This window comes from Suncus etruscus, chromosome 14, assembly GCF_024139225.1.
Source record: "Suncus etruscus isolate mSunEtr1 chromosome 14, mSunEtr1.pri.cur, whole genome shotgun sequence".
Taxonomy (NCBI): domain Eukaryota; kingdom Metazoa; phylum Chordata; class Mammalia; order Eulipotyphla; family Soricidae; genus Suncus; species Suncus etruscus.
The window spans coordinates 33233882-33260019 of record NC_064861.1 but is presented as its reverse complement, the minus strand read 5'-3'; the positions used below and the strand labels follow the sequence as shown (position 1 = coordinate 33260019).

The following is a 26138-nucleotide window of genomic DNA, read 5'->3' as shown; positions in this document are numbered from 1 at the left end:
GAGTCTAATGATTCATTATCTTAGGAGACCTCCCTAAGCAGTGCTCAGGAACTCAAGGACCCCTCTCAGTGACACTTAGTCTCCCTGCTGGTCTGAGAGCTCAGTGCTCAGGCTTGGCAATATATGATACTGCTCTGTCCAGCACTGCTGGGGCCACCAGAGCCATACCAGGCGTGGGGTGGGATAAGATGTGGCTCTCAGGCTCCTAAATGTCTTAATTTAGAGCTTAAAGTTCTTTCTATTCACCCACTTACTTTGTTTTTGATTCCCCAGCATCACATATAGACCTCAATTCTCACCAGGAGAGATCCCTGACCCATAAATAAGCCCTAAACACTTTAGAGTATACTCCTTCAATCAAAAAAATTTTTTTTGAATAAGGGCCTGGAGAGATAGCATAGCATTTAGGGCATTTGCCTTGCACGTGGCCAACTCAGGTTCAATCCCTGGAATCCTATATGGTCCCCTAAGTCTGCCAGGAGTAATTTCTGAGTGCAGAACCAGTAGTAACCCCTGAGCACCGCCGGATGTTGCTCAAAACAAACACACAAATAAAAAAATCTAAGAAGCAGGACCGAAGTCATAGCACAGTGAGTAGGGCTTTTGCCTTGTATGTGGTTAAACTGGATTCAACACCAGGCATCCCATATGATCCCCTGAGCACTGTCAGAAGTGACCCCTGAATACAGAGCCAGGAGTAAACTCTGAGTTCCGTTGGGTATGGACCAAAAACAAAAATACAAAAAAAAAAAAATAAAGCATTTGTACCTGGAGTCCAGGGAGCTAGATCAAAGGCATGGATCACATATCTTGCATGGTTAAAGCCCTGGGTTCAATCTCTGGCATTGCATGGTCCCCCAAACTACCTGACCAGAGCATTGAGCCTGGTGTCTGCATTTGTAGGCTGGATATAGTCCTTCCAGAAAGAATCAAATATGATAAGATATTTCCAAGCATCTTTTGGGATCAAGGGAACTCACATGCTTTGCTGGTACATGGTTCCTGTTATGAGCACATGCATACCTGTCAGTTGCCCAGACAGAACTCTTTCAACTTCATTACTTAATTTGTGTGCATCCCCATCTCATGGGCCAAACCTGGACACCACAAGGGGCAAGGAGAGCCTGTAGGAGCCCCCTGGTCCCAGCATATTGTTAGTTCCCTCTTCTGCTGGTTTCCACGGAGGACATAGGCCAAGGGGCCAGGAACATGGGGTTGGAAGGATGTGAGAGAGAAACTGATGCCTTTGATTCCAGGTACAACATTATCATCATGTTTGAAATCTCCCAGAATTCATCTATGGGGACCTGCCCTCATTCTTAAAAACTTACTGTGTGGCTCTGCTTGGCTAGAGGTGAACCTCGCCTAACCCCAAAATGGGAATAGACCTACGGTCAGCAGAGCCTGTGGGAAACATCTATAGGACCTTCTAGGGGGGTATTTATGGGGGAGGGGAGATGTCCCAGATTCTTCTGAATGGCCAGCCTTGAGATGGACATTTCTGGGGGAAGGGCATGGAGATAGGAGAGTCCTCTCCCCACCTCCCCTTTCCTACATGGAAGACCTGCCCAGGTGGATCTGAAGCGCCAGCCCAAGCCCTACAGTGGGGCATGGGGGTGCGGAGAAGAGGCGGTGAGGGAGACATAGAGAGGGCCCTGGGGAAGGGCAAAATTGATGGGAATGGGGAGTTCACAAATTTCCCACTACCCATGTAGAGCCTAATGTAAGACACTCTGGGAACTCCCTGAAAATCAGTATTTGTTGTACTTAGCAAAACCCGCTGATTTTTATTTATTTATTTATTTTTACTTTTTTTAAATTAATATCTTTATATAAACACCTTGATTACAAATATGATTGTAGTTGGGTTTCAGTCATGTTTGGCCTGCCGTGAGACTATCGAGCTCTCAGAAACTCACCCTATCTGCCTAATAGTTCCCAGGTGGGCAGGGAACAGCTGGAGAATCGGCTTGGCCACAATACAGCAGCGCCCTCTGGTGTATTAAGTGGAAACAGTCGAGCGTGCAGTCTGACCCGAGACCTCTGGGCCTTGGTTTTTACCACCTAGCTGTGGGCAAAGGTTGGTAAGGGTCAGGGTTGGAAAGGGCCAGATGGCAGTCACCCAGATTCTTCACATTCATTTAGGAAGCTGAATTATGCCTGCTCTCAAATCTTGACTAACACAAATTCTTTCTGGCTCTCAATTTGAAAATAAGTTATGGAGGCTGCTGTGCCAGTCAGGGAAAGAGGAACAGTGCCACCTTCAGGAACATAAAGTGAATACACCTGGATGGGTGGGACCTACTAGAAAGGCTGGCTTAGAAGTCAGGACCAGATATCTGATCCCATATGCACTCCAGAAACTCTCATCTTCTCTTATGGTACTGCCAAAGAATTCCTATTCTCTATTCATAGCCTCTTAGAAAAAATACTGGTAGCATTTTCCCCATAGTTCTGCATGAAAAGCCACTGGAATATTTTCTGCTCAGCTGCCTTCTGCTCTCTTGACTGGTCCACTAATTTAAAAGCTTCCCCTGCTCCACCTTTTCAAGCCATCATGTATGCAGAGCTCTGTTCTGCCTTATGTGTAAGTGGACCTTCCCCTATTAGGGTGTGGTGTAGAGTTTCTTCCTTTAGAGCCAGCTTATCAGGGGCTGAAGAGATAGTACAGTGGGTAATTGGCCTGCCTCACTTGTGACCAATCTGGGTTCCATCTCCAACACTCTATATCATCCTCTGAGCACTTCTAGATATAATCCTTGAACACAGAACCAGGAGTTGTCCCTGGAGACTCCTCCCTTCAAATTATAGTCATTAAGCAGCTTTTATCAGCCACATATTTGGAAACTGTTTCCAACTGAGGCAATTTGCATGTCATAATACTCATTTTTAAGTATATCATTAATTATTCATAATTTTCCAAAGTTGTTCTTCAACTTCAGAACCAATTGTTATCACCCCTACAGAGAAAACTTGTACCTCTTAGCAGCCTGCCCCATCCAGCCTTCAGACCCATCTGCTTCTTTCTCTGTCCCTGGTCACCACCCATAGACTTTCTAATGGTATGGATTTATTTACTCTGGACTTGTCACATGAATAGGCCCACATTCCACATGACCTTTGTGGCTGACATACTTCACTTAATACATTAAATGGTGATCCATGTCATATGATGAATCAAAGGACATTCTTTTGCCTGGCTGGACTATCTGGTGTTCATCCACTCATGAATGAATTGGGCATCTGGGTGTTTTCTACTTTGGAGCTCCCATGCATGGAGGAGCTCTGAACCTTTGAATACATGTTTTTTTTTAAATATCTATTTTCTGTTGTCTTGTGTGTGCATGTACCTGGAGCGGAATTGCAGATAATTTTGTATCTAATTATTCAAGGGATTGCTAGACTATTTTCCAAAGTAATCAGCCATATATTTTTGCATTTTTCTACAATATATAAATTTTTACTTTTTTCTCTTATTATACTTTAATTTTTTTAAATTTCATTAACATCTTGGGTTTTGTTTTGTGGGGTATGTTCAGGGATATTCCTGGCTCTGCACTCAGGAATTATACCTGGTGGTGCTTGTAGGACCATATAGGGTGCTGGGGATTGAGCCCAGGCTGGGCACATGCAAGGCAAACACCCTACTTTATGTACTATTTCTCCAGTTCCCTATAATAAAGCATAATAACTTATGCTTTATTCAAATTATAAGCTACCTTAAAATCAGTCATAATTGAGATGGGATATAAATATATATATATATAAAGAGGGCTGGAGTGATAGCACAGTTGTAGGGCATTTGCTTTGCATACAGCTGACCCAGGACAGGCCTCAGTTCTATCCCTGGCATCCCATATGATCCCCTATGGTCCCCCAAGCCAGTAGCAATTTCTGAGCACATAGCCAGGAGTAACCCCTGAGCATCACTGGGTATGGCCCCAAAACAAACAAACAACAACAACAACAACATTGCATATATATATGTATATATGTATGTATATATATATATATAGAGAGAGAGAGAGAGAATAAGCAGGGTGGTATCTGTTTATTGCAAGAGAATTGGGATCATTTTCTAGGGAGCATAGGCTTTTTAATTTTCTATCAATCTTCTGACCTCTAGTACATCTTATATGTTTGATTAGGATGAAAAAGTCAACTTTTGCTAATCATTGGTCACATACTATATTTTCTATCAGGCTCGGCAAACATGACCATAGAATTCCTCATCATGACTCTAAGAAGTAGGACTTTCTAAGTTTGTTCTTGAAGCACAGAAGTACCAGGGAGCCCCAAGATATACACTAGTCTCTTTCAATCCAGTCTTGGTTCTTGAAATCAGCAATAGATGCTGTTGGTCTCTCCTGGAGAAAAAGAGGATTCCCAAAGTCTCCTGGAAAAGGACCCATATGGGGGCCAGAGAGATAGCATGTAGGTAGAGTGTTTGCCTTTCATACAGAAGGTCAGTGGTTCGAATCCCAGCATCCCATATGGTCCCCTGAGCCTGCCAGGAGTAATTTCTGAGCATAGAGCCAGAAGTAACCCCTGAGCGCTGCCGGGTGTGACCCAAAAAACAAACAAACAAACAAAACCCATATGGACATGGAAGTTCTAAGTCTAATTCAGGTGACAGGGAGCAGGCAAACAACTGCCAGGGTCTGCCCCTTTGGCTTCCATGTCAGTATTTCCAAGAGACACTAAAGAGCCCAGCCAGACAAAAAGCAACAGGCTTTGCCCCAGCATCAAAATTCTTGGGTGTATAGAAGCCAGGATATGGGCAGGGGGTATTGGAGGCAGGGACTTGTCACATGAATGGGCCCACATTCCACATGACCTTTGTGGCTGGCTTCCTTTACTTAATATATACAAGGGTGAACCATGTCATATGACGGACCAAAGGACATTTTCTTGCCTGGCTGCACTATCTGATGTTCATCCACTCATGAATGAATTGGGCATCTGGGTGTTTTCTACTTTGGGGCTTCCATGCATGGAGGTGCTCTGAACCTTTGAATACATGTTTTTTGTAAATATCTATTTTCTGTTCTCTTGGGTGTGCATGTACCTGGAGTAGAATTGCACCTGTCTGCAGCCAGATGTGGCAGCTACATACTCAGAGGGGTGATGCTAGATTAAGGTCTCTTCCCCCCAGGACTCCCCACATGAGACTGTGTGGTTGGGACTCTGGTTAATCCAAAGACTAGCCCAGGAAGGACAGAAATCCTCTTGTGGAAATGGAGGTAGCCTCATCACTCGCCTCATGCTCCCCCAATGAGGATTTCATTGACGAATTCTTTATTAGGGGTTAGGCTTTACCCACAAGTGCTATTTCTTTTCTAGAAGGCATCCATAGGTGGGCACATCAGACTACATGTGTATGAATTTAGGTGATTTGTTTCCATTCTTTAAGTCACATCTAATTTTGTGTGGAAATTAGGAGTCATAATAGCCTTACATAAGTATGTGAAGACTCAGAGAAATGATATATGTAAACATATATCTTGGAACCTGGCTCAGAATACCTACTAGACTATCCGTTAGTGAAGATGATGATAATGATAAAGAGGATGACATCGATGGTATGTGGGAAGGGTCATGGGCTTAGGCATTCAATGAGAAATTACAGGAAGGCTTTAACCTGGTGCCATCTACCTGGCTCTGTGGAATGCGATTGAGACTGAATCTGCCAGTCCTTATAGGTATTCTGCTAAGTGAGAAACAATATTCTGGTTTGAGATCCATATTCAGAGACAGATAGTAGCAGAGTGCTCAGTGTAATTTCTAACTCATCAGAGTCATTGAAACTTCCGGGAGTGCCCATAGCCTTCCCGTCCGACAAGATTCTCACTTGGTCCTGTTTACTTTCTCTTTTCCAGAATCAGATCATCTGCTGTTTCCCTTCTGGCTCTCTTCTTAAAAATAAAGCACCCCCAATTCATCCCCATCTCATGTTAATTCCAGACAAAGTATTTAGAAACTATGGCCTAGTGAGTCTTCTCTGGGAGGGCTAGGAAAGATATTGATGAGGTAAGAAAAGATCTAAAAATAATACTTATATGCTGTATTTTTCGCTCTTATAAGATGCACATAGTTTTTAGAGGAGGAAAACAAGTAAAAAAAATATCCTTTCTTTTCTTTTTCTTTTCTGGTTTTTGGTTTGGGGTCACACCAGGAGTTACTCCTGGCTCTGTGCTCAGAAATCACTCCTGGCAGGCTCAGGAGACCCTAAGGGATGTTGGGATTCGAACCACCATCTGTCCTAGATTGGCTGCATGCAAGGCAAAAGCCCTACCATTGTGCTATCTCTCCGGTCCCATAGAAAAATATTCTAAACCAAATGGTGTAATGCAAGACGGCAACAACCAGCCTGTGAGGCCGAAGTATATTTACAATATGCAGATCCACAGCTGGTTAAACACATTTACCTAACTTTTCTTTAATATCAGAAAAAAAAACATTTTTAAATGCTTTTTCATTAGTATTTTTAAAAAGTCTCAGCAGTGATCAAATAGTCTTAAACAAAGGCGGTGAAACATGTGACGGTGAAAGTGAGTTAACCTGATTGCTCGTACTATGTGGTATGTCTATGCAATAAAGGGGGTGTAACACTGCATCAAGTGGTTAGTATATGTTCTCCTTCCCTACACTCAGGCTTCAGCTCCTGGTGGCATTCACTCCATAAGATGCAAAGACATTTTCCCCCCATCTTTTGGGGGGAAGGAATGCATCTTATGAAATGAAAAATACGGTAATCTTAAAAAAAAATGCAAAGAAAGTCAGGCCCTATCCTTTGCAATTAAATCAGAGGCTGAAAATGGCAGAAGGTGGGGCCGGGAAGGTGGTGCTAGAGGTAAGGTGTCTGCCTTGCAAGTGCTAGCATAGGACGGACCACGGTTCGATCCCCCGGTGTCCCATATGGTCCCCCCAAGCCAGGGGCAATTTCTGAGCGCAAATGGGTGTGGCCCAAAAACAAAAAAAAAAGAAAAAAGAAAAGAAAAGAAAATGGCAGAAGGTTTAGTCTGGTATATATATCCCAGGGTACTGGAGACACCAGTGCTGGCTCTTTCTGTCAGCCTGGTTTTTAGAAACCTCTTTAAGGATACCATGGAAGCACATCTCTCATCAGTGCTATGTGAAGAGATGAGGTGGGCAAGAGCATTTAGGATAGAATGGAAGCCAGACAGAGTTTTCTACCTTGTCTGGAATTAACCCTTAACTCCTGATCCTATGCTCACAGCACCCAACGTGATTGGGAAATGTCTCTTGAGAGTCATGCCTGAAGAGCCTTGGCATGGCTGGTTTTGTGGGGGTTTTGTTTGTTTGGTTGGTTTTGGTTTTTGACCATAATTGGCAGTGTTCAGGGCTTATTCCTGTCTCTACACTGAAGGATCACTCTTGGCAAGGCTTGGGGAACCATTACAGGTGCTGGGGCTCAAATTCTAGTCAGCTACATGCAAGGCAAGTGCCCTACCCACTATACTATACTATCTCTCCAGCTCTAATTTTGTGTTTTCTGGCAGTACTCTGTCATGGAGATCAGATTTCAGATCAAAAGTGACTGTATGGCCACTTGTTGCCTCTGCACCCTTGCTGGAGTCCCTATGACCAAAGAAAAAACCAGTTCTCAGATTCCCAGGCCTGAATTACAGTCAGTGAGGTGGTTCTCACTGAACCTCCACTTGGGGTGGAAGTAGGGGATCTCGGAGGAGAGATGACAATATCTCTGGAAAAACTGGGGCTGATCAGAACAGGAGCTAAAGTTACCTTCCTCCTGCCATTGTCCTTCTAAAAGCAGGACAACATGGTGCAGTCTCGGGTGTGCTGGGGACACTGGGGTAGCCCCTGAGTATGTGGCCAGCTTCAGGGCTGCCTCCTGCTAGGACCTTGGGGTGGCACTGTCTTTGCTTTCTTGGGCTCCAAGGTCTGTGTCAACCTGGGGCCATTTTTGGATGCAGTGTGACTGTGTGGGAACTCAGCCCTACATATTGGGAGCCTGATCTAAACACCTTCAGAGCCAGTTAGATTCTGTTTATTCTTTCTCAGGGCTCTGGGGTAGCTAAGGGTACCCTAACAAGTTTCAGTATCTGTGGACTCTTAAGTTTCTTAATGAACCACACCTGTTTATCACAGTGAAGAACTATGGGAAAGGCTTAAGGCACCCCACACAGCCCCACAGAAGTGCCCCAGCCCTTTGTGTCCTGGATGTTTACCCTGGGGCTTTCCTTTCAGAAATGAGGCTGGGGCTGGAGAGATAGCACAGCGACAGGTGTTTGCCTTGCACATGACCGGCCTGGGACAGACCGGGGTTCAGTTCCCAGCATCCCATATGGTCCCCCAAACCTGCCAAGAGTGATTTCTGAGCACAGAGCCAGGAGTAACCCCTGAGGGCCACTGGGTGTGGCCCAAAACTAACCAACCAACCAAACAAACAAACAAAACACCAAAACAGAAATGAGGCTTCTCCTTAGGGATGAATACATGGGGCTGGGCATGACATTTCTGAGACAAGAGATGGCCTTTTAGGGGCTAGAACAATAGTACAGTGGGTCAGATGCTTGCCTTGCATGTAGCCAATCTAGGTTTCATATCTGGCATCCCATATGGTCCTGAACACTGCCAGGAGTAATTCCTGAGTGCAGAGGCCATTGCTTCCCCTTGATTTCCACCCCCCTCCACCCCCGATAACCTTGCAAAATAAGGATCTGTGGCTCCTTAGCATTTCATGAAAACTCATTCTTGGAGAAGGTGCTATATTTCTGATCATCTCTCACCTATCTCCACCCTGACCCCTCCTGCTGGGGCCAAGAGGCAAACACCTTTCTCTTTTTCAAAATGATTGGATTTGAACTCCAACTACCAGGTAATAATGTAAAGAGCAAAATGTTAACGTGAGTGAAAAATGCTAACACGCCTCCCTTGTTTTGCACAGGAACAGAAATTCTTGGCAAGTCAGTTCGTATTATATTCTCCACGTTAGGAGTGTGCACATTTTTTGCAGTTGGCTACATGCTGCTGCCCCTGTTTGCTTACTTCATCAGAGACTGGCGGATGCTGCTGCTGGCGCTGACGGTGCCGGGGTTGCTGTGCGTCCCACTGTGGTGGTGAGTGTGGCCTGGTCCCAGACAGCTCCCTGCCAAGGGGCCTGGAGCCGCTCCTGCTGTGGACCTCATGTGCGCATGTGTGATATCGCTGGTATTGGCCGCAGCCGGACCTCAAAGCCCAGAGAATATTGGCTGTTATGATGGGGGTGCTGTGACTTGGGTCTCATTCTCCCCTGGCCCACAAAGTACTGTTTTTTAAGAAATCCAGTACTCATTCATGCCCGTTGTTTGTGGAGATTGTGGGTATTGTTTTAAATTATCCCTCTGGCCCTTTAACTCTCTCTCTCTCTCTCTCTCTCTCTCTCTTCTCTCTCTCTCTCTCTCTCTCTCTCTTCTCTCTCTCTCCTCTGTCTCTGTCTCTGTCTCCCTCTCCCTACTCTTCTCCACCCCTTTCTCTTTCAATCAATGTAATTTCCTCAAACTATATAGTTTCATGATTCACAGCTAATGGCTGTAGGTCTGGTTTGAGTGGAAGAGAGAATTACTTGGTTAATAACTTTGTTAGTGTAATATTCTTCAACTCTCCTCTAACCTCCAACTCAGTTATGAGTGGAAATAACAAAGTTTGGTGAGACTGAGCCCAATTTTAACCAATATGATTATCTGGGATATTATAGACAAGCAAACAGACCAGGAATAGTGGGAGAAGGGGATTTGCCTTCAGTAGTAGAGTATATGCCTGATAAGTGCTAGGACTAAGTTTAGTTTCTGCCCCCACATGCCCCCCCACACACCTGGCTCTACCAAGTATAGTTTTGGTGACCCCTAAGCATTGCAAGTATATCCCCTATTAAAAAAAATAAAAGGAAGGAAGGAAGGAAGAAGAATGAAATATGATTCAGATTCCAGCCATACCCTCTCATTTGGAATTTCTCTTTTCTTTGGTCTCATGTTTAAGCAATAAGAAAGAGGATTTCTTCCAATTGTGGAACTGCTTATTCCTTCATCCATTTTCCTTCCTAATTTTTCCTGTTTGGTTTCTTGATAACAAAATGGAATCTCCCAACACTGATTGATTTTGTTGAATGGCTTCATTTCTACCATGGACACTCTACTTACCTGATGAACCACATCTGTTTATTGACAGTGCAGAACTCAGCCTCACAGAAGAGACCTTTTTCCTAATCCCCTAGGACAGGGGTGGTGAACAAGTTCGACACAAAGAGCCAAAATTTTAAACTGTGAGAGTCAGAGAGCCACACCACGCAGTGACCTTCCAAAAACAGACAAACACTCACACAAAAGCATCTAATTTTAACAATAATCTATTAAACACATATTGCATTTTGCCATTTGGAGTGAGGGTAAAAATCCTGCAGTGATATGAGGGTGTGCTGCGTCCTCCACACTAAGAACTAACAGCAAGATGGGACCCAATATGTGACACACAGGTCCCCCCGCTCGCTGGCCCGTGCAGTTGTTTCCGAGGGATGGGAGAAGGGATGACGCAGCCTGGGGTCGGGACTCTGCTCTCAGAGATCTCTCCTCAGAGGTCCCTCCTCAGAAGCAGCAGAACAAAATCCAAACTTGGCAAAGAGCCACAGTATACAAAATAATGATAAGAGGCAAAGAGCCGCATTCATTTTGGCCGGGAGCCACATGCAGCTCAAGAGCCGCATGTTCACCACCCTTGCCCTAGGACACCCCCTCTGCTTAAGCTAGAATTTTATTTTATTTTTTTAAATGAGGCTTCTTCTGAGGGTAGAAAGTAATTATTTGGGATGTCAGTTTTTGGAACTCAAAGTTTAATCTTCAGGCTGACCATCTCCGGTCTCTCTGCCTAGAAAGTTTCCATGAAGGGTCTTTTTCTCAATAGAAGTACGAGGAAGCCCCCAAAACTGACTGACGGGCTGCACATGACCTCTAAGACTGAGGGGGTTTATCATTGTAAGTTGTTGGCATGAGATGTAAATTGAAGGAAAGAACATTTTTTTCTGACTTCTTTGGAATTTGAGGGAATATTGTTAAAGGTCAGATATTGTTGGAGATTTCCTTTGGAACCCAGACAAGAAAGCAAATATCAAGTAAGGCAGGCCATGTTTTCCATAGCTCTATTATAAGAAGAGCAATTTAGATTACAAGAATATTCTGGAATGAAATAATTATCATTAGCGTCACCATCATCATCATCAACCTGAGTCCCTCTCCCCACAACTCCCTTACTCACTGAATTGGAATGATCAACATCTTTGAGTGATTGATGGTTCTCTCAGCAAATAATATCCAAAAGTTATTTTTTGTTTCTGTGGAATGATTTTGCTCATCTGTGTTCCCTGGCTCTGATTGTCCTTGGTCTAACAGACCAATACTTTTAAAATATGTTTTAAACAAACTTATTGCTGTGTGTGTGTGTGTGTGTGTGTGTGTGTGTGTGTGTGTGTGTGTGTGTGTGTGTGTGTTGAGGCTTGGGGGAGAGCAGTAGGAGAGGAGAAAAATAAAAATACATAGAAAGTTCTTATGACCAGAGGTGGGACTTAACTTGTAGGACTTGGACCTTTGCCTCTGAACCAAACATCGCTGCAGGGTGTAAGTCCAATAGATCAGCACCAGAGTTTCCAGCTGAGAAAGTTCCCTTCCCCTGAGGAGTTCTTCATTCTTGCCCCAGGGATAGCAAAGATTTTCTTCAGTTTCTCACAAGCCAGTCCTTGAGTGCTCCTACTATGGACACTATACTAGAGACAGGACAGCCCCAGACTGAGAGGGCTAGCACTAACTAGTCAAGTTCTCATCTGGAAAGCTTAACATGCTTGTAATTTTCCTACACAAACATCTCTTTGGAGAGGCTGGAGCAACAGTACAGTGAGAAAGGCAATTAATTGCCTTGTATACAGCTGAAACCTAGCACCTCATATGGTTACCCAAGTCCCACTGAGCACAGAGCCAGGAGTCATCCTGAGAACTACCAGGTGTGGCAGGCAAATACACACACACACACACACACACACACACACACACACACACCTTGAGGGCAGGACTTTGAAGTTTACAACAGTCCTAATGGACTGGAATGATGTGAAGAGCTCTTGGGGCTCCCTGCTCAGTGTGTGTGACGATCCAGCAAAACCCCTCCTATTTCCTTTGAACCCACTCTATCAAGAGGCTCAAGTTCATTTAGGACTCCACTAACCTTTGAGATCGTCCGCCAACATGGGACTTTGCACCTCCAAATCATGGCAAATTCAAGGTGGTAATTCAGCAGTCCTGAGTGTAATGAACTAGAAATGGGAGGAGACTACACAGAGGCATGTTGCATACTTTTAAACCCCTTGTTTTCTTTAAAGACTTGACAATAATTGATCCCAGGTAGGAGCAGGGGGTGGGCAATCCACAGATGGCAGCACAGGGAAGGCTAAATACTAGAAATTCTGGGAGTAGCAGTGGCTCTCAAGAGCCTCCAGCTAGGAGGACGAAGTGTTTCTAAGCACTATCTACTTTGGGGAAAATACTGCAGCAGAAGAACCTTGAAAGAGGGGCTTTGTGGTAAGAACCCATGCAGGGTTACAAAACCTCCCGTTCAGCCATTTTCATTACAATTGAAAGTTAAAAATTAAAGATGAATTTCTTCATCACATTACTCTCCCTTGTATGTGGCTGTTCGTTGGATTGCATCTAGAGAAAACAATTCAGGAAGTTTCCTTGGAGAACACAGATCTAAGTGTTGGGAAGTCTGTGACCTAACATCACCACAGGTGCTTCAGGGACTAAGCGTTATCATGAAAAGTGAAAACTTGCTTCATTTTTCAACCCTATATTCTAGAAGCTTGGAGAAGGAATCTGACCAGCTGTGTTTGATTTGAGATTTTGTGTTTGAGATTTTGGAGTCTTATTAATTTTAGGCCTCTCTGTTCCATGTAATTCCATTTTTTTTGGGGGGGGATGGAGTGGAAAGCACATCAAGCAGTATTTAGGGGTTACTCCTGGCTCTGCTAAGTTTTCCTGGTAGGCTTTGGGGACCATATGGGACACTGGAGATCAAACCCTGGTCAGCTATGTGTAAGGCAAACCCTCTATGCTGTACTATACTCTATACTATCTCTCTGGCCAATGTAATTTATTTACTTAGATAACTAAATCCCGATAAATAGTTAAGACAATAAGAGGTGGCAGAAAAAGGTTAAGAGATTCTGAGAGATAAATATTTGGAAAGAAAAAACAAATAATTGATAAAAAAATATTGGAAATAAAAATAGACAAATGAGGAAAGAATCCAACTATTTTGAGTATCAGTTATATGTGCAGCTAGATTGTTTACTTTTAAAAATTAAATTTCTAGGGGCTAGAGATAAGGTAGGTTAATTCACTTGCCTTGCATATAGCCAATCATTTTAATCCTTGGCACCACATATGGTCCCTGAACCCAAAAAGATCCCTGAGCACAGAGCCAAGAGTAAGCCCTGAGCACTGCTAGATGCTCAGAAAACAACAAGACAACAACAGCAAAATTAAGTTTCTGAACCTAAAAAAAAAAAAGATAGCTTTGGCTGCTTCCTCAACACTAGTTTGTGTGTTTGCTGATTTGGGGAAGTTGAAAGCTATCGAAAGAGTTCCCAGAGAGGAGGCTGACCACTCACTTCTCCCTGACACTGTTGAATCCAGGCCACAGTTGCCCTGGCAATCCATTCCCCACAAACCCGTGGCTTCACCATGTGGGGCCCCAGGATGCTGCCAAGTAATCTCACATACACTGAGATACACAATGCCTTCAGGCCAGAGGATGTATCTGCCAGGAGTGAGCTACCTGGCAGGGCTAAGAGTGTCTCTTGAACCCTGGCCCTAGCATCCCTGTGTCCTGTGCTTCCCCACAGAGTCTGGTCCTAGCTACTGAACCAAGAAGCCCACCATTGTTTTTGTCATTGGATCAGAACTTTAAGACTTGAAGATGTTTGTATTTCTAGAAATACTTTATTCCTATTGCAATGCAATGGAAATATTAGAAGACCTCCCTTCCCAGTTTCTTTCTTAAAAAGACAAACTAGAATGTGACAAAGTCAAAATTATTTGGGGACAGTGGATGGTTGGGAGTATCAAACCCAGTGATTGTGAAAAATTATAAATCCTTCAAAATGAATTCTAGGTTTATTCCTGAATCTCCCCGGTGGCTGATATCCCAGAGACGATTTACAGAGGCTGAAGTTATCATTAAAAAAGCTGCAAAAATGAACAAACTAACTTATCCAGAGGTGATTTTCCATCCCAATGAGGTAAGAATTCGCAGATGTTTTCCCTTGAGAGTGGCTGTGTATTCTTCGTTGGGTGGAATTTAATTTTAGTCAATTACTTTTGGGGGTATGGCCTCCCAAGCAGTGCTCCTGAGGCCCAGGGGACCTCACCACTGGTTCTCAGCCAACCAGGGCTAAGCCCTATATCTTAAAGATATAGCTTGGGTCCTGAAGAGCTGGGATACCCAGGTCACCTTGGAAGAGATGAGGCCTCTAGAGATGTGCCCAACAATGATTAGGGAATCATGTGTTTTCAGGAATGAAACTTGGGTCAGACACATGCCAAGCACTTAGCTTAGCCTATTAGCTGTGCTTTCTTCTAGCCTCTTTTTCAGTCGGATTTTGTGAAATTTAATTTACTTCAATTTGTTTTGAGTGTCCCCTAAGTTCTAGGCACTGTGTAATGATGTTTAAGTTTTGAGATAAAACTCACCCCCATGGGCTGGAGCAATAGCACAGTGGGTAAGGCATTTGCCTTGCACTTGACCAACCCAGAATGGACCCAGGTTTGATCCCCCGCATCTAACATGGTCTCCCGAGCCTGGCAGGAGCGATTTCTGAGCACAGAGCAACCCCTGAGCACCACCAGGTGTGGCCCAAAAACCAAACAAACAAACAAAAAAAACTCACCTAGAGGCCAGTGATAGTATAGCAGGTAGGACACTTGCATTGCATGCAGCCAACTTGGGCTTGATCCCTAGCATCACATATAGTTCCATGAGCACTGGTGAATAATCATCAGTCAGGAATGATCCCTGAGTTCAAAACTAGGAATAATCTCTGAGCATCATTAGATATAGTTTCTCCAAAAGGAGTTGGAGAGCTGTTCTGTTTATAAGCTCCCACAGTACCTTGACTCAAACCAGTCCTGCTGAGAAAGCTGTAGGACTGAGGAACCATGCTGGATCCTTGAGAAAACAAGTCTAGTTAGACATGGTGCATGTGTTACAAAAGACAGAGGAGTAAGGAGGCTAAATCTCCAAGTGGATGCTATGTGCCAGCCAATAAGGCGATTATCTCCAGGCTTCAGAGAGGATGGAGCAGAGTCAGCACAACTCAGACAGAGACATACACTGCTCAGGGTACTGTGAGCAGACATGGGTGGCCAGGGCAATGTGGTCTGCATGTTCCCTGCTTAGCTGTGCTCCCATTGTAACCATAGAAAGAGAACCCCTATGCATGGTGGTATGTATTCTGTCCCCCAAAGCATCCTTCTCAGGCATGAAAGACCCTCTCAAAGCTGCAGGCTATTTACAGTGGCAGAACCCAAGGTCTTAAGGACTGCCTGGACACTTAGCTCCTTATCTTCTGCTTAAGAATTCCACTCCCAGGGCCGGAGAGATAGCACAGAGGCAGGGCATTTGCCTTTTACGCAGCTGACCCAGGACGAACTTTGGTTCAATCCCCGGTGTCCCATATGATCCCCCAAAGTCAGGGGCAATTTCTGAGTGCAGAGCCAGGAGTAACCCCTGATCATCATTAGGTGTGGCCCAAAAACCAAAAACCAAAAACCAAAAAAAAAAAAAAAAAAAGAAAAAGAAAAAGAATTCTATTTCCTTGGGAGCCGGAGCAATAGCACAGTGGTAAGGTGTTTTGCCTTGCACGTAGCCAACTCAGGTTTGATTCCTGGCATCCTATATGGTTCCCAAGCCTGCCAGAAATGATTTCTGAGCACGGAGCCAGGAATAACCATGAACACTGCCAGATGTGGACCCCACCCCCCCAAAAAAAAAAGAGAATTCCACTCCCAGGGATCAGAGGGATAATACAGCAGGTAAGGGCATTTGCCTTATACATGGCCAACCTGGGTTTGATCCCCAGCATCCCATATAGTGCCTCAATCCTGCCAGGAATGGTTTTTGAGCACAGAGTTGGGAGTAACCCCTGAGCACTGCTGAGTATGACCAAAAATAGGAATTCCACTCCCAGCCTCAGATAAAATAAATGCAAAAATAACTCTGGGAGCAGCTGACATTCCTGCCCCAGGGATGTGCTAAGTACGTATTAATATGAGTTGGATTCCTAGTCTTAGTCCTATTTTAGCGGAACTTACATATCAGATGTCCATGGGTGAAGCAGTCAGGAAACATGGAAGAGTTGCAATGATGCAGACAAGGAATAAAGTCCAGCATCAGGCACATACATATTTGGCAGGCTGGTCCCTGTTTTCTCCCACTCCCTTTCCCCCTGGAATTTCAGACTCATTGAGTTTAAGGGGAAGGGAGCGGTGCTTCCTCAGGATCTGCACATCTGCCTAGCTCTTCTCCTGAGGAAGGTGCCCTTTGGGTGGCCCTGCAGAGCCAACAAAGTCAGACGGCTCAGAAAGTTTACGCAGAGCCGGGTATATGCCAGGCAGAATCCAGCTCATTTGCTGCTTGTGCTGGCCTTAGCTAATAGACTAATTTTTCAGGAGAAGGAAGATCAAGTAAGGAGAAGTTCATTCATTTCCCAGAATCATACAGTTAGAAGTCACTGGGTCTCTCTGGTACTGAAGTGAATATTCTTTTGTTGTTACTGTTTTTGCTTTTGGGCCACATCTGGCAGCACTCAGGGGTTATTGCTGGCTCTGTACTCAGAAATCGCTCCTGGCAGTCTCGGGAGACCATATGGGATACTGAGAATTAAACCCAGGTCTGTCCCGGGTCGGCCATATGCAAAGTAAACATCCTACCGCTGTGCTAAAGATCTGGCCCCTGAAGTGAATACTCTTATCGGTAACAATTTTCTCTCTCCATCGGGGTAGTGGCATTAACGTGTATAAAAACAAAAAAACAAAAACAAAAAAAAAAAAAAAACATTATCTCGGGGCTGGAGAGAGATAGCATGCCTTACATGCAGAAGGACGAAGGTTCAAATCCTGGCATCCCATATAGTTTCCCAAGCCTGCCAGTTGCGATTTCTGAGCAGAGAGCCAGGAGTAACCCTTGAGTGCTGCCGGGTGTGAAACAAAAAACAAAAAAACAAAACAAAACAAAAAAAAATTAAAAAACAGTATCTCAAGAAGCCAGGGAGCTATTACAGGGAGGGATCAGAGCATTTGTCTGATATGCTGCCAACCCTGCTTCCACCTCTGTCCCCACTTGGTTTGGTCTGAAAAGTTCCTGGCACTATAGCACCTGAGTAGCACCACCTCCTTGACCCTCAGAGTCAAATGTTGGCTCCACTGAGGCATGTTTCACTAGGAGGGATCCCTGGGTCCCTAAACACTGCTTGGGAGGAAACCCACACCCCCCAAAAAAAGGCATTTTAAAAATAACCAGTCATCTTAGGGCCTGAGATTATGTGAGACCCTAGGCTTAATGTTCAATATCTCTGGCCTCTGAGTAAAAACCTCTCTCATCCAGTTGCTCCTGAGCACTGCTGAGTGTGGCTCCCACCGCAGTATAAAAAGTGAGTATGACCTTTTTACAACTCCAGTGATGCAGAGCATGTGCAAAACCCAGAGCACCACTAAGTGTAGTTGTGGTGGCCCCCAAGCACCAGTGTCAGAGCATTGCTGGTACTGACCCTTGTCCAAATGACCTTGGATTCTCTAACCTCCCTTCTGAATCACTCTCAACATCCTGGGTGTGCTGGCTCCAAAGACATTTTGATGACTGTACACAAGCCAGAGGCAGCGACTGGAAACAACTGTTTTGTTCTGAGTTTGCCAAACCTGACTGCTTGTAACAGCCTTCTAAGAATACAGAATCCAAGAATACAGTTGAAATGTGTGACCTGTTAAATAAATAATACCAATTCCCCTGTGGCTTTCTAAAAAACCTAGCTTTTCACCACCTTATAGTTGGTACTGCAGGTGACCTGAGCCTCATGGACTGCTTCCTTAGGGGCTGTTTTGTGGGTAAGGTCAGATAGCTATAAACTACCTACAGGTACAAATTTTTTTTACATGTGTTTACTGTTCTTTTTTTTTTTTTTTTGGTTTTTGAGCCACACCCCGTGACACAGGGGTTACTTCTGGCTATGCATTCAAAAATTGCATAAGGTCAGATAGCTATAAACTACCTACAGGTACAAATTTTTTTTACATGTGTTTACTGTGTTTTTTTTTTTTTTTTTTGGTTTTTGAGCCACACCCCGTGACACAGGGGTTACTCCTGGCTATGCATTCAAAAATTGCTCCTGGCTCGGGGGACCATATGGGACACCGGGGATCGAATCCAGGTCCATCCTGGGTCAGCATGGCAAACGCCCTACTGCTGTGCTCCGGCCCCCATGTTTCCTATTCCTATGGGAGAGCCAGCAAGCCCAGGGGAGAATCAGGGTTCTGGGAAGTGCTCAGTGTGTCATGGTCACATGTGTGGTAACCCTGTCCTGCCCCTGAAGTACAGCTTCTCATTAAGCCTTGTAACATTTTAGTTTCAATTCTAGTGTTTTATCAGAGTTTCTAATGTGGCAAGTTGAGGAAGTTTTATTTGTTTCTTTTTTTTTTTTTTTTCTTTTTCTTTTTGTGCTACACCTAACGATACTCAGGGCTTACTTCTGGCTCTGTACTCATGGATTCACTCCTGGGTGTACTCAGGGAACCAATTGCAATGCTAGGAATCCAACCCAAGTACTGTGTCTAGGGCAGGTGCCTTGCCCACTGTACTATCTCTTCAGCCCCACATGTGGCAAGTGGCAAATGAACTGTGATAGACTACCTAATGGAAGTCCACTGACAGTGGTAATAAATTGCCACTCATTGCTGACAGCTTGCATTTGTTCCTCAATTTTATTATTATAATAAAAATTAATAATAATAATACTTCAGTTAAAAACCTGTAAAAATAAATAAAAAGCCCTTGAGCCTAGGAGATAATATAGCCTTGCTTGTGGCCAATATGGGTTTGATCTCCAGCATCCAATATAGTTTCTTGAGCCTGCTAGGAGTCAGCCCTGAGCACCATTGGTTATGGCCCCAAAACAAAACCTGTTGGCCCTTTCTAATGGTCCAAATATAGTGGGTTATATTTATAATATCTCCTTAGTATCCAGTTAGCATACCCTTATTACAGAGAAATAAATTGAGGCTTAGAAAGGGTAAAACGTGTTTTGACCAAGGTTTCCAGAGTATGATTGTTTTGATCCACACTAACCCAAGATTGTTCTGATGTTGATCTAACAATAAAAATGTATAAAAAATTATACTCAAAGGTAGTTTGGAGCGATTTGACCTTACCCACACAACAGCACCAAAGAAAGCAGTCCATGAGACTCTGGCCACCTGGAGTACCAACCACTGGGTGATGAAAGGCTAGGTTTTCTAGAAAGAGACAGGGGAACCAGTATTATTTATTTAACAGGCCAATTGGGCTACACATATTTCAGAGTATTAGAGTAAATATTCCACATGCCAGTGTCTTATTTCTCCACCAAACTTAAGACTTCTAAATCTATTCAAGGAAAAAAGATACTGCTACTAGCACAAGTATTCCACACATTGTCATGGCTGAAATCATATGCACTGCCCCTTCATCTCATGATTATTTGCATTATTTTAGCTACAAGAACTAACACCACTGAAGCAGCAGAAAGTTTACATTGCGGAGCTGTTCAGGAATCGGAATATTGCCACAATAACTGTAATGTCAGTGCTACTGTGGTAAGTGTCATGGAAGATGGGGTGGGTAGTCCCTGTTACAGTCTTACCAAGGTACCTGGTGAACGAGGGGGAAACCTGGGTTTTTGTGAGAGTAAATAGAAATGATAGGATTGTGAATCATTTGAACATACTGCCACTAAATGTCAGTCATTTCATCCAGTTATGGGTAGCATTTGTATCCCAGAGAATGCCGACCACAGTAGTTAAGTGTACAGTCCCAGGGCAAGGCACCCGTACCCCTGATTATTGGGACAGAGATGTAAGATACCTGTATCTTATATGCTAAATCAGACAGTGTTCCCTGAAACTGTACTGGTTTCCTATGCCTGGCTATTTATACTGGCTGGTAGGTAACTCACAAGAGGTTTAAAAACACGGAAGTAATGAGTTGGAGTGGTAAACTAGATTAAAAGGTCTGCTGCCAAGAACCAAAAGAGAAAAATAGAGAGCTTTCTCATTACACAGATATGGCTGGTTCAGCATATAGCTTATCTATTTCTAGGGCCCTGCTATCTTGCCACTAGAATAATATAGTAGCTTACTTTCCGCCTCTGAGTTGGGTCTGTCTGTCCAAAGCACAGGACTTTTCTTCCTGCAGGCCTCCTCCATTCTCAAGGGTCAGCAGATATCCTCGCATTAAAACTTATTCATGGCACTGGCACCGTTGAGCCTATGATAAAGAAGTCAGTCATTTTATCTGAGCTGACTTAATAACCAACTAGGAAGCTTAGTGGTTTCCAAGTAAACTGTTGTCTGGCTTCAGATTAGCCCTTCAATTTTTCAACTTTATAAAGTCTGTATAAGAAGAGTCAAAGGGTTCCTGGGAACACTTTTTATATATCCTGGGCTTTATTTTTTGTTTTGTTTTATTTTTTTGGTTTTGGTTTTGGTTTTGGTCTTTGATCTACACCTGGCAGCGCTCAGAGGTTACTTCTGGCTTGCACTCAGAAATCACTCCTGGCAGCTCAGGAGTACCATATGGAATGCCGGAATTGAACCGGTGTGGGTTGAAGCATAAGGGCTGGTGGGATCAGCCACATGCAAGGCAAAAGCCCTACCCACTGTGCTATTGCTCTGGCCTCATATCCTTTGCTTTTAGCCAGGTTAATCGGAGGTAAATAGCTACACAGGGAGATTGAAGAGTGCCCTTATTTGAGAAGCATCTGCATGACAGTTCACTGTTGTGACAGCAGTACTGATACTGCTTTTTGCAATGCTTTGATGCATTGTAGAATGTTCATCCCCTTCCTAAAGTGACTTTGACCTCATCAGTTGTAATTTAGAGGAAATTAATATGCTGGACATGAAGCAGTATGACCTCTACTATGACTTCTTCCTTTTTGCTAAAAATGAAGTTTAAATTTATTTTCAATAAGGTCACTGACATTCTAACTTCGAATAGTTCAAATAGTTTATGAAAAAAATAGAAACTAAGTAGCTTAAAATAAGTGTTGATGAATAACTGGTATACCTAGATTAGTGCCATCCAATGAAACTTTATGAAGCCACACAAAGCTTTAGCTCTGTATTGCCAATACACAGCTACAGAATAATGAAAATGTGACTAGGTCTGACTGAGGCATTGAGTTTTAAATTTTTATTTAATTTTGGGCTGGATAGATAGTGCAGTGTGTAAGGTCTTGCCTTGCATGAGATTTATCTGATGTAAATCTCATATATTTTATATCTCTCATATAAGATCCCAGCTCCCCATATGATCCCCCAGAACTCTAAGAATGATCCATGAGCACACAGCCAGGAATAAGGTCTGAGCAGCTGAGTGCAGCCAAACATAATAGAAAGAAAAACACTATTTTATTTATTTATTTATTTATTTTGGTTTGGGGGCCACACCTGGTAATGCTCAGGGGTTACTCCTGGCTATGTGCTCAGAAGTAGCTCCTGGCTTGGGGGAACATATGGGACACCAGGGGATCGAACCATGGTTCGTCCTAGGTTAGCACATGCAAGGCAAAAGCCCTACTGCTTGCACCACCACTCCAGCCCCAGAAAAATACTATTTAAAATGTTAACCTGTTTATATCAACTGGCTAGGACAGCAAGATGCAGCCAATTTTTATCTATCATAGAATTTTAGAACTTTTGTGAATTTTTACTTTTTGTTTTTTCTTTCAGGATGCTCACCTCTGTGGGTTATTTTGCTCTGTCTCTTAATTCTCCTAATTTACATGGAGATCCCTATCTGAACTGTTTCCTCTCGGGCTTGATTGAAGTTCCAGCATACTTTACAGCCTGGCTGTTACTGCGAACCCTGCCAAGGCGGTATATCATAGCGGGAGTGCTATTCTTGGGAGGCGGAGTGCTTCTGTTTCTTCAACTGGTGCCTGAAGGTAAGAAGTTTTAATTGACATTAATAGTTGACCAGAAATTATTTATTTGTCAAGGCCAATGAGTAGTTACAGCTCCCTGTTTATGAAACTTTTACATCACAAAACATTTGCCTGTCACAGTTATCAGTCTGTTAGATAAGTGGCAGCTAACCATACCTTTTCCTGGTTCATAATAATTCCCCCTAAATGGCAAGAGCCATTGAAAATCAGAAATCACTGACTGGTTTGGAATACTAACTCTCCCCTGCATTCTGCTATTTATAGAAATAGTCAGGGTGTTTGCCTTACATGCAGCCAATTCAGGACAGACAGTGGTTCAAATCCCGGCACCCCATATGGTTCCCAGTGCCTGACAGGAGCAATTTCTGAGCTCAGAGCCAGGAGTAACCTCTGGGCACCGCAGGGTGTGTCCCAATAACAAGAACAACAACAAAATAGTCACCACAGATATTTTATTTTTCTTTGGTTTGAGGGCTCCACCCAGCAGTGCTCAGGGCTTACTCTTGGCTCTGTGCTCTGGCATAACTTATGGTGGGGCTTAAGGGACTATATGGGATATCAGGGATTGAATTTAGGTCAGCTGTCTACAGGGCAAGTGCCTTACCTACTGTATTATCATTCCAGCATCCTTTTTAATTTATTACAAAATGTTTTACTCCCCTTTCTTACCATTTTGTCATTTTTGTTGCTGCAATGACAGTGTTGCACATACTTGCTGAGGCAGTCTGAGATCACGTGTTGTAGTGGCATTTGTGGCAGGCATCCCTCATGCCAGTAGGACAGGGATGCAGGGTGCATGGGAATATATTGTCTCTTATTTGCAAGGCAGGTGCTTTGCCTCTGAGCCTTCCCCAGCTACCCTCAGCCTCTTTCTTAAAGTCACAATATCCAATTTCATAATACCTTCTATCTATTTTTTTGTTTTGTTTTGTTTTGTTTTGGGGCCACACCCGGCGCTGCTCAGGTGTTACTCCTGGCTGTCTGCTCAGAAATAGCTCCTGGCAGGCACAGGGGACCATACGGGACACGGGGATTCGAACCAACCTCCTTTGGTCCTGGATCGGCTGCTTGCAAGGCAAACACCGCTGTGCTATCTCTCCGGGCCCACCTTCTATCTATTTTAACCTCTGGAAGCTATTCAAGTGTTAGAATTGGTTGTAACAAGCCAGCTATAGTGTATATTTACAGTATATATTAAATATACACTTTAATTAATTAAAGAGCACAGAGATACATGTGTTCTCCTTTATCCCTATGTCTGACTTTCTTACATTATTACAATGTTAAGTCCAAGATGGTTGAAAAATAGTATACTATATAAAAATAACATTTTTAATAATAAATTGGATAGAAAGGATTGATCTTTCTCTTTAAAATTTAAACTAGGGGCCGAAGCAGTGGCGCAAGCAGTAAGGTGACTGCCTTGCCCACACTAGCCTAGGACAGACCGCAGTACAATTCCTGGTGTCCCATATGGTCCCCCAAGCCAGGAGTGATTTCTGAGTGCATAGCCAAGAGTAACCCCTGAGCATCACCAGGTGTGACCCAAAAACAAACAAAAAAATTAAACCAGGGGCCAAAGTAATAGCACAGTGATAGGGCATTTGCCTTGCATGCAGCCAATCTGGGACAGACCCAGGTTTGATTCCTGGCATCCCATGTGGTCCCCTGAGCCTGCCAGGAGTGATTTCTGAATGCAGAGCCAGGAGTAACCCCTGAGCATTGCCAGATGTGGCCCAAAAAACAAAACAAACAAAAAAAAAATGTTTGGGGCTGGAGTGATAGCACAGCAGTAGGGCATTTGCCTTGCACATAGCTGACCCAGGACAGACACAGGTTTGATTCCCAGCATTACATGTGATTCCCTGAGCCTGCTAGGTGTGATTTCTGAGTGCAGAGCCAGGAGTAACCCCTGAATGCCACAAGGTGTGACCCCCAAACCAAAATAAATAATTTATTTTTAAAAACTTAAACTATGGCCCGGAGAGATAGCACAGCGGCGTTTGCCTTGCAAGCAGCCGATCCAGGACCTAAGGTGGTTGGTTCGAATCCCGGTGTCCCATATGGTCCCCCGTGCCTGCCAGGAGCTATTTCTGAGCAGACAGCCAAGAGTAACCCCTGAGCACCGCCGGGTGTGGCCCAAAAAAACAAAAACAAAAACAAAAACTTAAATTATACAAATATGCTGCCAACTTATGAAATAATTATAATAAATTATTATATAATATAATAAATAAAATATAAATATAAGTGGACTAAGGTCATTGAATGCATAAAAAATTTAGAATAATAGAGAGAGGGGCTAGAGCAGTAGTATAGCAGGTATGGTACTTACATTGCCCTCAAGGGATGTGGGTTCAATCCCCAGCACCCCATATGAGCCTTTGAGCTTTGCCAGGAATGATCCTTGAGCACAGTGGCAGGCATAATCATGAGTACCAATGTGTGTGGCCCAAGACCAAATCCTTCCCTTCAGAGAAGTTCTTTTAAAAATCTCTATAAACACTGATTTTTTTTTTATCCCCAGGGTACAAGAACTTATCCATTGGTCTGGTGATGTTAGGGAAATTTGGAATTACCTCCGCTTTCTCCATGCTGTATGTCTTCACTGCAGAGCTCTATCCAACCCTGGTCAGGAACATGGCAGTGGGGGTCACCTCCATGGCCTCCAGAGTAGGCAGCATCATTGCCCCCTACTTTGTTTACCTTGGTAAGATGCATCACAAAACTTTGTTGTTTTTCCAGAGAGAAGAGAAATAGGCTTTAATTGTGAAAAATTTAGACAGTATAGAAGGGGCTAGAAAAATGTGAGTCCCTTTTCTCTATTATCTTCCCATATCATAGCCCTAGAAATAACTAATTAATCATTTGGTGAGTAATTCTTTATACAATATTTTGCACCAAATACATATATGTATACATGTAGTAAACACAGAATTATAGTATACATATTTTTTCACAACTTTGAAAAAACCTCATTTTATATAGGAATATCTTTGACTATGTTATATAACACTCTTTCATGGTCTAGTTAGAATAGGGTTTCTGAAGGTATATATGTACATAATTAGTTTTACCAGGCTCAATGGATGATCAGTCAAGCCATTTTCAGGTTTTTTTTTATTACTACAAAGATCATTATAATTCAAATTCCCCTACACGCTTCCTCTCTTTCTTACTTGTTTACACATATTTGAACTTAGAATAACGGAAGTAAAAATACTGGAGCAATGTTACAGTTAATTGCAAACTGACTTCTAAATATCACAATACCTTATATCTATTACTTTTTGAAAGTGCCTGTTTCCTTTCCTGTGTTCAATAACCAACAAAGGAGAAATAAATATATTGTTTTTGTTTTAGGGGGGATTTGTGTCACACTGGCAGCACTCAGGGATTACTCCTGGCTCTACACTCAGAAATTGCTCTTGGCAGGCTTAGAGGACCATATGGGATGCCGGGACCATATGAACCACCGTCCTTCTGCATGCAAGGCAAACTCTCTACCTCCATGCTATCTCTCCAGCCCTTATTGTTTTTTTGTATTTACATGTAAGATGAACTCCCCTTGCCCCCCCACCAAATTCCCAAACGTTAGGTTTTAAGACTCTGTTGCTTCCCCCAGAATCAATATTTTTAAGCATCAATAATCTATTATGTGGGGGACGGAGAGATAGCACAGAGATAGGGTGTTTGCCTTGCACACATTAGATCCAGGACAGATGTTGGTTCGAATCCCGGCATCCCATATGGTCCCCCAAGCCTGCCAGAAGCAATTTCTAAGTGCAGAGCCAAGATTAACCCCTGAGCACCACTGGTTATGACCCAAAAACCAAACTTAACGCTAACCCTATTATGTGAAAATCAGACATAATTATTA

General features: G+C 43.4%; 1 protein-coding gene across 1 annotated transcript in view; it reads left to right on the top strand.

Annotated features, from left to right (window-relative positions):
* The window catches only part of SLC22A4 (solute carrier family 22 member 4), a 61195-nt gene that overhangs the window by 28753 nt on the left and 6304 nt on the right, over positions 1-26138 (top strand). Inside the window, exons 4-8 of the mRNA XM_049786740.1 lie at positions 8933-9104; positions 14179-14305; positions 19807-19907; positions 22044-22258; positions 24786-24968. Coding sequence (XP_049642697.1) covers positions 8933-9104; positions 14179-14305; positions 19807-19907; positions 22044-22258; positions 24786-24968 — 798 coding nt within the window. The remainder of the gene's footprint in view (positions 1-8932; positions 9105-14178; positions 14306-19806; positions 19908-22043; positions 22259-24785; positions 24969-26138) is intronic.